The 15,137-nt window shown below is 42.3% G+C and overlaps 1 protein-coding gene across 1 annotated transcript in view; it reads right to left on the reverse strand.

The window, feature by feature from the left end:
• Nucleotides 1-11,185: 11,185 nt before the first annotated feature.
• Nucleotides 11,186-15,137, reverse strand: part of FBXL4 (F-box and leucine rich repeat protein 4) — a 94,999-nt gene continuing 91,047 nt past the window's right edge. Inside the window, exons 7-8 of the mRNA XM_082250246.1 lie at nucleotides 14,679-14,991; nucleotides 11,186-11,650 (exon numbers count right to left, since the gene is read on the reverse strand). Coding sequence (XP_082106372.1) covers nucleotides 11,487-11,650; nucleotides 14,679-14,991 — 477 coding nt within the window. The 3' untranslated portion in view covers nucleotides 11,186-11,486. The remainder of the gene's footprint in view (nucleotides 11,651-14,678; nucleotides 14,992-15,137) is intronic.

Raw genomic sequence — 15,137 nt, forward strand, 5'->3', positions numbered from 1 at the left:
TACTCACAGGTTGAACTACATGGAGATTGGATTCCCGTGTAATGGTGGTGGACAGAAAGCCTGACCCGGGAGCTGAAGGGTCCCATGGAGAGCAGCCAGAGAAGGGGGGTTCCGCGGTAGGTGGGTAGTGAGAGAGTGATGGGAGATTGGACCTACCAAATCTGTTGTGTATGTGAAAGGAAAGAAAAATGATAATGATGTAGCAAAATGATATAGATAGGGTGAAATAGAAATAGCGGTGTGATGAGCAGGAGCTAGTGTGGAAAGTGAGAGGGATACAAGCTGAATAATGGAAAAAAGTGGGTGTGAAGGACAAGAAAAAGAGAAAGAAAAAGAAATTGAAAAAGTGCCTGGGGCAGGAGTAAGTGTGCAGGGGTGGATGAGAGATGGGTATGACAGGTGGCCTGGAAGGGGGAGAGGGGGAAGAAGGAGGGGGAAAGGGGAGAGAGGAAAAGGGGTGGTGTGACATGGTGCTGACCCAAAGGAGAAGGATGCCAGGGGAATGGTGGGATGGTGAAGAGAGGAGAGACTGAGGATGTGGTGTTAAACCTACCATGTGTCCCCAAAGCTGGCTGATGCGCCTGGGATCCTAGCGTCATGTGAGCGGGCAATGGCGGGTCCGGACAGGATCATCCGTGACCTCGTGGAGGAAGGAACGCTGAGGGCGGACCTCCCCCTCCCGCAGTTGTAGGGCACGCAGATGACGTAGCGGCGTCAGTGAGAGCACTGACACGCCACGTCAGAGATGCAACATGGCGCCGATGTGAGGGTGGACCCGCTCGTCCCGGGTGGGGGAGGAGCGGGGACAGCAAGGGGGCGGAGCCACCCTCTTTACACATCGCAGCTCCCGGAGTCAAGACAGCCGTCGCCAGCAAGCACAAGAGCCCAATGGCCGAAAGGGATGTAGCATCAGTGTGAAACATTCACACATAAAGAAATATGAATATAAAATCAATAAAATTGCCTAAGGATGTTAAGGAGTATATAGAAAGATGTTTCAATTGAAAAAAACCAAGGAGATAAAACACCAGGGTAGAATGTCCAGCCAGGGAAAGGAGCCAGACCATTGAATGGGCACTTGTGGGTGTCTTCCACCCTAAATCATGAGCACAAGGGGTAATGGTCTAGTTCCCGCCCAAGCACGCCTCCATCCCAAATTAACATAACAATACAGAAAAATGGCCCGCGGAACTTTAAATGAGGTTGGTGCTATTGGCTGGAGATTGAATAAATACCAAATTAAATATGTAAAACAATGTATAAATTTATTATTACACTGTATAAACAAGTTAAGCAAATGATAATGACATGTAAAAAATATCACATAGCACGGCTCGATGGCCATAATGGCATAGTGTAATAGCATGTACAATATTAAACGTTGATAGATATCCTGGTGTGACCACTTGGTTGGACAATAGCCTGGATAACATGTTGATAGTTCCATGATAGTGGAATACAATACAAATTGATCTGACGCGTTTCGGGAGCTACATCTCCCTTCTTCAGAGATCTATGTATTTGGATGTATCTACAAAAGAACAATAAGTTTGAGTATATGTGAAAGGCTGTAAGGCTAAAGTTAACAATTCAAAAGGGATAATGATGATACAAAGGAGTGTGGATTACTCACAGGTTGAACTACATGGAGATTGGATTCCCGTGTAATGGTGGTGGACCGAAAGCCTGACCCGGGAGCTGAAGGGTCCCATGGAGAGCAGCCAGAGAAGGGGGGTTCCGCGGTAGGTGGGTAGTGAGAGAGTGATGGGAGATTGGACCTACCAAATCTGTTGTGTATGTGAAAGGAAAGAAAAATGATAATGATGTAGCAAAATGATATAGATAGGGTGAAATAGAAATAGCGGTGTGATGAGCAGGAGCTAGTGTGGAAAGTGAGAGGGATACAAGCTGAATAATGGAAAAAAGTGGGTGTGAAGGACAAGAAAAAGAGAAAGAAAAAGAAATTGAAAAAGTGCCTGGGGCAGGAGTGAGTGTGCAGGGGTGGATGAGAGATGGGTATGACAGGTGGCCTGGAAGGGGGAGAGGGGGAAGAAGGAGGGGGAAAGGGGAGAGAGGAAAAGGGGTGGTGTGACATGGTGCTGACCCAAAGGAGAAGGATGCCAGGGGAATGGTGGGATGGTGAAGAGAGGAGAGACTGAGGATGTGGTGTTAAACCTACCATGTGTCCCCAAAGCTGGCTGATGCGCCTGGGATCCTAGCGTCATGTGAGCGGGCAATGGCGGGTCCGGACAGGATCATCCGTGACCTCGTGGAGGAAGGAACGCTGAGGGCGGACCTCCCCCTCCCGCAGTTGTAGGGCACGCAGATGACGTAGCGGCGTCAGTGAGAGCACTGACACGCCACGTCAGAGATGCAACATGGCGCCGATGTGAGGGTGGACCCGCTCGTCCCGGGTGGGGGAGGAGCGGGGACAGCAAGGGGGCGGAGCCACCCTCTTTACACATCGCAGCTCCCGGAGTCAAGACAGCCGTCGCCAGCAAGCACAAGAGCCCAATGGCCGAAAGGGATGTAGCATCAGTGTGAAACATTCACACATAAAGAAATATGAATATAAAATCAATAAAATTGCCTAAGGATGTTAAGGAGTATATAGAAAGATGTTTCAATTGAAAAAAACCAAGGAGATAAAACACCAGGGTAGAATGTCCAGCCAGGGAAAGGAGCCAGACCATTGAATGGGCACTTGTGGGTGTCTTCCACCCTAAATCATGAGCACAAGGGGTAATGGTCTAGTTCCCGCCCAAGCACGCCTCCATCCCAAATTAACATAACAATACAGAAAAATGGCCCGCGGGACTTTAAATGAGGTTGGTGCTATTGGCTGGAGATTGAATAAATACCAAATTAAATATGTAAAACAATGTATAAATTTATTATTACACTGTATAAACAAGTTAAGCAAATGATAATGACATGTAAAAAATATCACATAGCACGGCTCGATGGCCATAATGGCATAGTGTAATAGCATGTACAATATTAAACGTTGATAGATATCCTGGTGTGACCACTTGGTTGGACAATAGCCTGGATAACATGTTGATAGTTCCATGATAGTGGAATACAATACAAATTGATCTGACGCGTTTCGGGAGCTACATCTCCCTTCTTCAGAGATCTATGTATTTGGATGTATCTACAAAAGAACAATAAGTTTGAGTATATGTGAAAGGCTGTAAGGCTAAAGTTAACAATTCAAAAGGGATAATGATGATACAAAGGAGTGTGGATTACTCACAGGTTGAACTACATGGAGATTGGATTCCCGTGTAATGGTGGTGGACCGAAAGCCTGACCCGGGAGCTGAAGGGTCCCATGGAGAGCAGCCAGAGAAGGGGGGTTCCGCGGTAGGTGGGTAGTGAGAGAGTGATGGGAGATTGGACCTACCAAATCTGTTGTGTATGTGAAAGGAAAGAAAAATGATAATGATGTAGCAAAATGATATAGATAGGGTGAAATAGAAATAGCGGTGTGATGAGCAGGAGCTAGTGTGGAAAGTGAGAGGGATACAAGCTGAATAATGGAAAAAAGTGGGTGTGAAGGACAAGAAAAAGAGAAAGAAAAAGAAATTGAAAAAGTGCCTGGGGCAGGAGTGAGTGTGCAGGGGTGGATGAGAGATGGGTATGACAGGTGGCCTGGAAGGGGGAGAGGGGGAAGAAGGAGGGGGAAAGGGGAGAGAGGAAAAGGGGTGGTGTGACATGGTGCTGACCCAAAGGAGAAGGATGCCAGGGGAATGGTGGGATGGTGAAGAGAGGAGAGACTGAGGATGTGGTGTTAAACCTACCATGTGTCCCCAAAGCTGGCTGATGCGCCTGGGATCCTAGCGTCATGTGAGCGGGCAATGGCGGGTCCGGACAGGATCATCCGTGACCTCGTGGAGGAAGGAACGCTGAGGGCGGACCTCCCCCTCCCGCAGTTGTAGGGCACGCAGATGACGTAGCGGCGTCAGTGAGAGCACTGACACGCCACGTCAGAGATGCAACATGGCGCCGATGTGAGGGTGGACCCGCTCGTCCCGGGTGGGGGAGGAGCGGGGACAGCAAGGGGGCGGAGCCACCCTCTTTACACATCGCAGCTCCCGGAGTCAAGACAGCCGTCGCCAGCAAGCACAAGAGCCCAATGGCCGAAAGGGATGTAGCATCAGTGTGAAACATTCACACATAAAGAAATATGAATATAAAATCAATAAAATTGCCTAAGGATGTTAAGGAGTATATAGAAAGATGTTTCAATTGAAAAAAACCAAGGAGATAAAACACCAGGGTAGAATGTCCAGCCAGGGAAAGGAGCCAGACCATTGAATGGGCACTTGTGGGTGTCTTCCACCCTAAATCATGAGCACAAGGGGTAATGGTCTAGTTCCCGCCCAAGCACGCCTCCATCCCAAATTAACATAACAATACAGAAAAATGGCCCGCGGGACTTTAAATGAGGTTGGTGCTATTGGCTGGAGATTGAATAAATACCAAATTAAATATGTAAAACAATGTATAAATTTATTATTACACTGTATAAACAAGTTAAGCAAATGATAATGACATGTAAAAAATATCACATAGCACGGCTCGATGGCCATAATGGCATAGTGTAATAGCATGTACAATATTAAACGTTGATAGATATCCTGGTGTGACCACTTGGTTGGACAATAGCCTGGATAACATGTTGATAGTTCCATGATAGTGGAATACAATACAAATTGATCTGACGCGTTTCGGGAGCTACATCTCCCTTCTTCAGAGATCTATGTATTTGGATGTATCTACAAAAGAACAATAAGTTTGAGTATATGTGAAAGGCTGTAAGGCTAAAGTTAACAATTCAAAAGGGATAATGATGATACAAAGGAGTGTGGATTACTCACAGGTTGAACTACATGGAGATTGGATTCCCGTGTAATGGTGGTGGTCCACCACCATTACACGGGAATCCAATCTCCATGTAGTTCAACCTGTGAGTAATCCACACTCCTTTGTATCATCATTATCCCTTTTGAATTGTTAACTTTAGCCTTACAGCCTTTCACATATACTCAAACTTATTGTTCTTTTGTAGATACATCCAAATACATAGATCTCTGAAGAAGGGAGATGTAGCTCCCGAAACGCGTCAGATCAATTTGTATTGTATTCCACTATCATGGAACTATCAACATGTTATCCAGGCTATTGTCCAACCAAGTGGTCACACCAGGATATCTATCAACGTTTAATATTGTACATGCTATTACACTATGCCATTATGGCCATCGAGCCGTGCTATGTGATATTTTTTACATGTCATTATCATTTGCTTAACTTGTTTATACAGTGTAATAATAAATTTATACATTGTTTTACATATTTAATTTGGTATTTATTCAATCTCCAGCCAATAGCACCAACCTCATTTAAAGTCCCGCGGGCCATTTTTCTGTATTGTTATGTTAATTTGGGATGGAGGCGTGCTTGGGCGGGAACTAGACCATTACCCCTTGTGCTCATGATTTAGGGTGGAAGACACCCACAAGTGCCCATTCAATGGTCTGGCTCCTTTCCCTGGCTGGACATTCTACCCTGGTGTTTTATCTCCTTGGTTTTTTTCAATTGAAACATCTTTCTATATACTCCTTAACATCCTTAGGCAATTTTATTGATTTTATATTCATATTTCTTTATGTGTGAATGTTTCACACTGATGCTACATCCCTTTCGGCCATTGGGCTCTTGTGCTTGCTGGCGACGGCTGTCTTGACTCCGGGAGCTGCGATGTGTAAAGAGGGTGGCTCCGCCCCCTTGCTGTCCCCGCTCCTCCCCCACCCGGGACGAGCGGGTCCACCCTCACATCGGCGCCATGTTGCATCTCTGACGTGGCGTGTCAGTGCTCTCACTGACGCCGCTACGTCATCTGCGTGCCCTACAACTGCGGGAGGGGGAGGTCCGCCCTCAGCGTTCCTTCCTCCACGAGGTCACGGATGATCCTGTCCGGACCCGCCATTGCCCGCTCACATGACGCTAGGATCCCAGGCGCATCAGCCAGCTTTGGGGACACATGGTAGGTTTAACACCACATCCTCAGTCTCTCCTCTCTTCACCATCCCACCATTCCCCTGGCATCCTTCTCCTTTGGGTCAGCACCATGTCACACCACCCCTTTTCCTCTCTCCCCTTTCCCCCTCCTTCTTCCCCCTCTCCCCCTTCCAGGCCACCTGTCATACCCATCTCTCATCCACCCCTGCACACTCACTCCTGCCCCAGGCACTTTTTCAATTTCTTTTTCTTTCTCTTTTTCTTGTCCTTCACACCCACTTTTTTCCATTATTCAGCTTGTATCCCTCTCACTTTCCACACTAGCTCCTGCTCATCACACCGCTATTTCTATTTCACCCTATCTATATCATTTTGCTACATCATTATCATTTTTCTTTCCTTTCACATACACAACAGATTTGGTAGGTCCAATCTCCCATCACTCTCTCACTACCCACCTACCGCGGAACCCCCCTTCTCTGGCTGCTCTCCATGGGACCCTTCAGCTCCCGGGTCAGGCTTTCGGTCCACCACCATTACACGGGAATCCAATCTCCATGTAGTTCAACCTGTGAGTAATCCACACTCCTTTGTATCATCATTATCCCTTTTGAATTGTTAACTTTAGCCTTACAGCCTTTCACATATACTCAAACTTATTGTTCTTTTGTAGATACATCCAAATACATAGATCTCTGAAGAAGGGAGATGTAGCTCCCGAAACGCGTCAGATCAATTTGTATTGTATTCCACTATCATGGAACTATCAACATGTTATCCAGGCTATTGTCCAACCAAGTGGTCACACCAGGATATCTATCAACGTTTAATATTGTACATGCTATTACACTATGCCATTATGGCCATCGAGCCGTGCTATGTGATATTTTTTACATGTCATTATCATTTGCTTAACTTGTTTATACAGTGTAATAATAAATTTATACATTGTTTTACATATTTAATTTGGTATTTATTCAATCTCCAGCCAATAGCACCAACCTCATTTAAAGTCCCGCGGGCCATTTTTCTGTATTGGAACATACAGTAAAGTGTCCGTGTCCGTGTTCGGGTACAAAAAATCCAATTATTCGGTACGAACACGAATAATACAGTCCGTGTTCGCTCAACACTATTTAGGATCATTGTCATGTTGGAATGTCCAAGTACGTCCCATGCGCAGCTTCTGGGCTGATGAATGCAAATTTTTCTCCAGTATTTTTTGATAACATACTGCATTTATCTTGCCATCAATTCTGACCAAATTTCCTGTGCCTTTGTACACAACCTCCCTAGCAGTATCAAATTTCATCAAATTCTTCAGTATTTTCAAACTACTAATTCTGCACCAAAACTAAAAAAAAAATTGGGAAGTATATCAAATAATTAGTCAGAATTTCCAAAGAAGCTATGTGCCAGAAAGAGACATCAGAATCGTCGCTGTTGTCACTTTCCGTACCTGATGACGAATTTTCCCACAAATCGATATCCCTCAGTTATTCAAGTAACTCCGTTTCACTGTCGCTGTTTTCCAGTTTGTCTAAAAGCGTTTTTGCACATAAAGAATGCTTTTTGGACACTATGGTTGTTCTTAATTTTCCAGGCACAAAGAACTGGAAAAGCACAGGCAGGGTACTGGAAAAGCTACCAGGTGAAATCCTGTGCTGAAATGGCATGATACAGTGTAATCCAATAGGATCACAACTTTGCATCATGTCATTTAGTGTATTTACATTTTTGAATTTGCCACCGGTTCCACCCCCCCTGCGTCGCAACGCTCGCAGGGAAGGGAACCGGAAGACAGGTGTCGGCATCTGCCGAGCACACAGCGAGAGGACAGCGGGAGGAAGGCTGGAGGATAGAGGGGGATCACAGGGGAAGGTGAATTTGATTCTGGGGTAATCCCGAGTGTGGCTAGGGGTTGTCGCTTTTGGTACACTATAATAACCCGGAGCCACACTCGGGAATACCGATAGGGAGGTTAAAAAGTGTTGATTGATAATAAATGGCTTCAGCCAAACACAAACCATGAGTGAGTTTTTGTGTTATATATATTCTCGTAAAAATGGCCAAGAAATCATAAATTCTGCCAGGGTGTGTAAACTTATGAGCACAACTGTATAATAATATATATATATACACACACACACACACACACACACACACACACACACATACCCACCTATATATATATATATATATATATATATATATATATATATATATATATATATACACATATACACACACACACACAGTATCTCACAGAACTGAGTACACTCCTCACATATTTTATATCTTTTCATGTAACACTGAAGAAATGACTTTCTTCTTTATCATCTTTAGAAGACAGGGTCTGGGACAACAACCATGCAGATCAATTTGATGCACTGTGCTGCGCATGGTCTGAGCACTAACAGGCTGACCCCCCACCCCTTCAATCTCTGCAGCAATGCTGGCAGCACTTATACATCTATTTTCTAAAGACAACCTCTGGATATGACGCTGAGCACGTGCACTCAACTTCTTTGGTCGACCATGGCGAGGCCTGTTCTGAGTGGAACCTGTCCTGTTAAACCGCTGTATGGTCTTGGCCACTGTGCTGCAGCTCAGTTTCAGGGTCGTGGCAAATCTTCCTATAGCCTGGGCCATCTTTATGTAGAGCAACAATTCTTTTTTCAGATCCTCAAAGAGTTCTTTGCCATGAGGTGCCATGTTGAATTCCAGTGACCAGTAAGAGAGTGAGAGTGATAACAACCAAATTTAACACACCTGCTCCCCATTTACACCTTAGACCTTGTAACACTAATGAGTCACATGACACCGGGGAGGGAAAATGGCTAATTGGACATTTTCACTTAGGAGTGTACTCACTTTTGTTGCCAGTGGTTTAGACATTAATGGCTATGTGTTTATTTATTTTGAGGTGACAGCAAATTTACACTGTTATACAAGCTGTACACTCACCACTTTACATTGCAGCAAAGTGTCATGTCTTCAGTGTTGTCACATTAAAAGATATAATAAAAGTTTCACAAAATTTCGAGGGGTGTACTCACTTTTGTGAGATACTATATATATATATATATATATACACACACACACACATATATATATATATATATACACACACACACACACACATATACACACATATATATATATATATATATATATATATATATATATATATACACACACACATACATACACACATATATACATACATACATACACACACACACAGGCACAGCAGATAAAATAAGTATTGAACATGTCACCATTTTTCTAGGTAAATAGATTTCTAAAGGTTCTATTGACATTAAATTTTCACCACATGTCAGTAACAACCCATGCAATCCATACATACAAAGAAACCAAAACAAATAAGTTAAAAAATTAGGTTATGTCTAATAAATTGCAATGACACAGGAAAAAAGTATTGAACACATGAAGAAAAGGAGGTGCAAAAAGGCATAGAAAGCCAAGACACTAGCTGAAATCTATCTGTAATTTGAAAGCAATCCTGCCCCTTGGCAGTGCAAATTAGCTTCTTGCTGACCGCCCCACGTACATTTACTGTGGGGCGGTGGCTCCTGTGTGCAGAATCACATACAGGTACAGGATTCTGCACTTTCAGGTGCCACCAGCAACCCCCTCTCTCTGTGATTGGACACAGTGGGAGCTAATCAGCGGGTCCAGCGAACCCGATGTCCACCGGTAATCGCCGATCATTCTGATCAGAGGCAGGACGGCGGTCTGCCTTTGTAAGCAAGGCAGATCACAGTTCTGTTAGTAGGGAAGACAGAGATCCTGTGTTTCTGCTAAGCAGTTAAAGTAATGCAGTGCCATATCACAAAAAACGGCCTGGTCATGAAGGGGGTAAACCTTCTGGAGCTGAAGTGGTTAATATCAGCTGGTTCAGCCTCTACTGAAAATGTGTCTCATTACCAAGGCGTCACACAAGAAACATCTCATGATAGGTATAAGCAAAGTGCACTCTCAAGACCTTTGCAACCTTACTGTTGAAAATCCAAATTGATGGCATTAGTTACAGAAGGATTTCTAAACTTCTGAATGATCCTAAACACAAAGCCAAGGAAACTTCCAATTTGTTTCAAAGAAGAAAATAAAGCTGCTAGAATGGCCCAGCCAATCACCTGAATTGAATCCAATAGAAAATCTATAGAAAGAACTAAAGATCAGAGTTCATAGAAGAGGCCCACTGAACCTTCAAAATTTGAGACTGTGTGTGGAAGAATGGGCCAAAATCACACCTGAGCAATGCATGTGACTAGTTTCTCCATACAGGAGGCATCTTGAAGCTGTCATTACCAACAAAGGATTTTGAATGAGGTATTAAATAAATTTCAGTTAGCGTTTTCAATACTTTTTCCCTGTGTCATTCCATTTTATTACACATAACTTATTTTCTGAACTTATTTGTTTTAGTTTCTTTGTATGTATGAATTGCATGGGTTGTTGCTGACATGTGGTGAAAATGTCATGTCAATAGCACCTTTAGAAATATTTACTTAGAAAAAGGGTGACGCGTTCAATACTTATTTTACCCCTCTGTATTTTTATGCTGCATCAGACAGATGTCCGTGGACACTATTAAAAAAAAAAAAAAAAAAATTCAATGCCATTACATTATATCAACAAGTATGAACTGCCTATGCTAGATACAAATCTACACACATTCCAGTGGTTGACAAAACTCGCCTGTGCAGTGCCAGCTCACCAAGCTTCATGTTATTTTGCAAATTCAACTCGCAAAATGAAAAATACACTGTGCATTATCAATTAAAAAAAGATTTCTTTATAACAGAGTAATAAATAAATAAATAAAAGGCATACCGAGAACTATTGCTAAATAATTCTTCTTGGGTGTGTTGGCCACTTGGGCACAGGGAAGTCTTATTTCTAGCGTGAAGGGTTTATTTTTTTTAAATTAAAAACAGAATATAATCAAAGTAGTCATTAAAGCGCCAAAACTCAAAACTGTCTTTGCAATTATGGGAAGATAGCAGCATGTTTAATCACCAACCAGTTTCCTATATTTCACAGAGCCTCTGTATATTAGTTCTCCAAGCTTCAGTTCTGAGGCAAGTCTACTTACTGAACTGAGAGTGTTTCACTCTCCTTGCTGAACATTTTATTCTTTTAGTATATAGGGTATAAGTTGCAGTTTGAATGGTGTAGCTTGGGAGCACCAGCAACATTTCATCAACAGGCCTCTAAGAAATATAATAAGCCACTGGGTGATTTAGGGCACAACATTTTGATGTACCCTTACAATTTCAAATGTTTACTTTAAAAAGTACTAAACTAATCTAAATCAGTAGCTTTCCCAATGAGCACACTACTGAGCCTGGAAGAGCCACTTTTGACAAAATAGAAGAAAAGATCAGGGTTTCTTATAAAATAATAAAAAATAAAAATGCAGCATTCTATTCATTGAGTAAAACTCTTTTTGATGGACACATTAGGAAATCGTGAGGTAAATTCCTGTACTACTCGGCTGTCGATCTGTGAACAGAAGGACACATCCAGTAGAATAAGTTCTTTACAGCATTCCAGCAATTTTCGCAAGGCTGCAGGACTCACCATTCTAGTACCTAGGGAAAAAAACAAACACAAGGAATATAGGCATAGAACAGGAAGCTTTTAAAATCATTTATCTTTGGGCCTAAAATAGACCCAAGGCAAAGACATGCAGACCAGTGCCATGTTGTTTATAAAATATACAATGAAATACATGTGTTATTATGATAGGATAACACTTTATTGAAATACAGGAGCTATCCTGTTTCTCTCACCATCCAGGCCCATTCATTGGTATAGCTGTTTAAAGCATTAGAGATAAATCAATAGATTCCACCATTCATGCTAAACAGTATGGATGGAGAAATCTCCTCTGCCAGCTATTGTATTCTGAAAGTCACTGTCAACTTTTCAATTGGCTCCTCCAATTGTCTGATTGAAGTTTGTCAAGCTGATTACTGCCAACAGGGATACCTGCAGTAAAAATTTTTGCTAACTTAGCCGAAAATTTTTGAGATGTGTATGTTCAGCATTATTTGTCTAGATTGGTCTAAGAACTCATATCTGACTATACACAGACATCTCTGCCCATTTTTTTTTCAGTTAAAACAAGATTAGACTGAATCAGGAGGGAGTACATAAAAATACATTTTCTATTTAGTGAAAAGGAAAAAAAAACTTCTCACTTATTCTCAATTTTAGGGCACTAATAGCATCTGCTGGAGAAGAAAATGTAACTCTAGATTATATTTGTTATGTAACTAGGAGAATTTCTGTATAATACTCATTTCCCATTTACATATTAAAATGTTACTGTATTAGTCTACCGAACCAAAGGATCCTTGTGGATTCTAAATGATAGAGACAGAATATCAACCAAAAATCCATAAAAAACACATGATGCAAATGTTATGAGTAAAATCAGTATTTGATCCCCTACCAACCAACAATAATTCTGGCCCCCGCACACTGGCTACAGTATGTGTTTATGTGGTACACAGATTAGTAGTGTCAATTTAAGAAGCTGCTCCGAACGACAACTCGTTATGTGTATATAAGATGTGTATAGAAGACGCCTGTCCACAGAATTTTTTTCTTCTATTCAATGCTCACCATCATGGGCAAGACCAAAGAGCTGTCAAAGGACCTCAGGGACAAGACTGTAGACCTACACAAGGCTGGAATGGGCTACAAGAGCATTAGCAAGAAGCTTGGTGAGAAGGAGATAACTGTTGGAGCGATTATTCGCAAATGGAAGAAATACAAAGTAACCATCAATTGGCCTCAATGCAAGATTTTGCCTCATGGGGTAAGGATGATCATGAGAAACGTGAGGGATCAGTCCAGAATTATACGGGAGGAGCTTGTGAATGATCTCAAGTCAGTTGGGACCACCAGTTGTTACCAAACAAACTATTGATAACACAATACTCTGCCCATGGATTGAAATCCTTCAGCGTCTGCAAGGTCCCCCTCCTCAAGAAGGCACATGTACAGGCCCATCTGAAGTTTGCCAATGAACATTTAAATGGTTCAGTGAAGGATTGGGAGAAAGTGCGGTGATCAAATGAGACCAGAATTGAGCTCTTTGGCATTAACTCGACTCGCCATGTTTGGAGGAAGAACAATGCTGACTATGACCCTAAGAACACCATCCCTACAGTCAAGCACAGAGCTGGAAACATTATGCTTTGGGGCTGGTTCTCTGCTAAAAGGTACAGGCCTACTTTGCGGAATTGAGGAGCCAATGGACAGTCCATGTACAGTATTGTAAAATCTTCAAGGAGAACTTTCTTGCCTTAGCCAGAACACCGAAGGTGGGTCAGCCAAGAAACCTTAAAGATTTAGAGAAGAACTGTAAAGAAGAGTGGACCAAAATCCCTCCTTAGATGTGTGCAAACCTAGTAACCAACTACACGAAACGTTGTACCTCTGTGGTTACCAACAAGCGTTTCTCCACCAAGTACTAAGTCACGTTTTGTTTGGGGATCAAATACGTTTTTTACTCATTGAACTGCAACTCCATTTATAACATTTGTATCATTGTTTTTTTTCTGCATTTTTGGTTGCTATTCTGTCTCCATCATTTAAAATACACATATGATAACAAATTATAGAATGTTCATTTCTTTGTCAGTGGGCAAACTTACAAAATCTGCTGGGGGGGGGGGGGGGGTCAAGTAATTATTTTCCTCATTGTATTCAGATTTGCAGAATTTTAGAGGCTCCTTTCCTGAATTGAGCTTGCTTACCCACAATGTGCTTTAGAAATTGCAGTAAGTCAGATAGAGCCTGCCTCATTTCCTGGCTAGAGGATGTCAAGCTTCCTCTAGCCCTTTCTTTTCCACCTTGGCTGTCCCTTGTCCAATTTTTCATTTATTGTATTTAAGTTCTTTCATGGAGAACATGGAGGCTCAGCATCCCGTGTAGGTGTTACATTAGGGTAGTTTGCATGCAAATGCAGTATGCCAAAATGCCACTCCTCCAGACTGCATAATTTACCCTAATAGCTAACCCACTGCTTGCATCAGGGCTTTTGAAAGTACTACTGAGACAGGGTGCTGTGATTTTTTTTTTTTCAGGAAGCTTTGTATAGAACTCTGCTGGTCCCACCCAACAGCCATGACCCGCCTGGATTGCAGGGAATCAGAGAGACCAAGGGATCACATCACTGGAACCAAAATAGGGAATACAATATTGACTGAGAGAGTGAAGTTCTGCTTTAACAAACCAACCAGCAATTTCTCTTCCTGGGCATCAATGTTTGAAACAATAGGAAGGAAAATAGTTTATCATGTGACATGATTTTAGAGAAAAGAGAGATTTTAAAGACATTTTATAGTATGTTTTAAAGATGGCATTTACAATTCACGGGATATATAAGAACGTCTCTGCTGAACTAAGTCTTTATTTGTGACCCTTGACATTCTCTTTATTTATTTTTTCTAAAATACAAAATTATGTTCTAGAAATAGATTTGTTTTTTTTTTTTACAAATGAGGCAACGGGTAGATAATTTGACTGGTTAGAAAAAGCATTGGTACAACAAAAACTTCAACAGTTTCTTCAGGTTACAGATAAAGTAACCTTACTACTACTTACCTAGGATATCTAAGTACTGAAGATGTTGACAATTTGCAGCTAGTTCTTCTATATCAGAGTCACAAACAGACCGGTTGGCTGTAAGAAACAGCTTTCGCAGACCTGTGAGTTTGCGGGCAAGATTGGCAAAACATCCAGTGCCACTATGCAGCATAGGACACCATCCAAGGTCAAGCTCTTCAAGAAGGGGACAACCAGCAGCCAGCTCTCCTAACCCCTTTTCAGTAATATTTTTACATCTCCACAGGTCTAGGGAACGTAGCTTTTTGCATTTGGCACCAATAACAGAAGCTATTAGGTCATAATCTTCAATCTGTCAAAAACATAAACAAGTGGAGGTCAGCATCATTATTTATTTCATTCAGACTGCTTAAGCACCTCAATATCAGACACTTTCACTCCCTTCCACCGGCCGAATTGTATCCTTTCGCATGCTGTCACACTTTGAATGCCAATTAG

Source organism: Pelophylax lessonae, assembly GCF_965119305.1.
Source record: "Pelophylax lessonae genome assembly, chromosome: 3".
Taxonomy (NCBI): domain Eukaryota; kingdom Metazoa; phylum Chordata; class Amphibia; order Anura; family Ranidae; genus Pelophylax; species Pelophylax lessonae.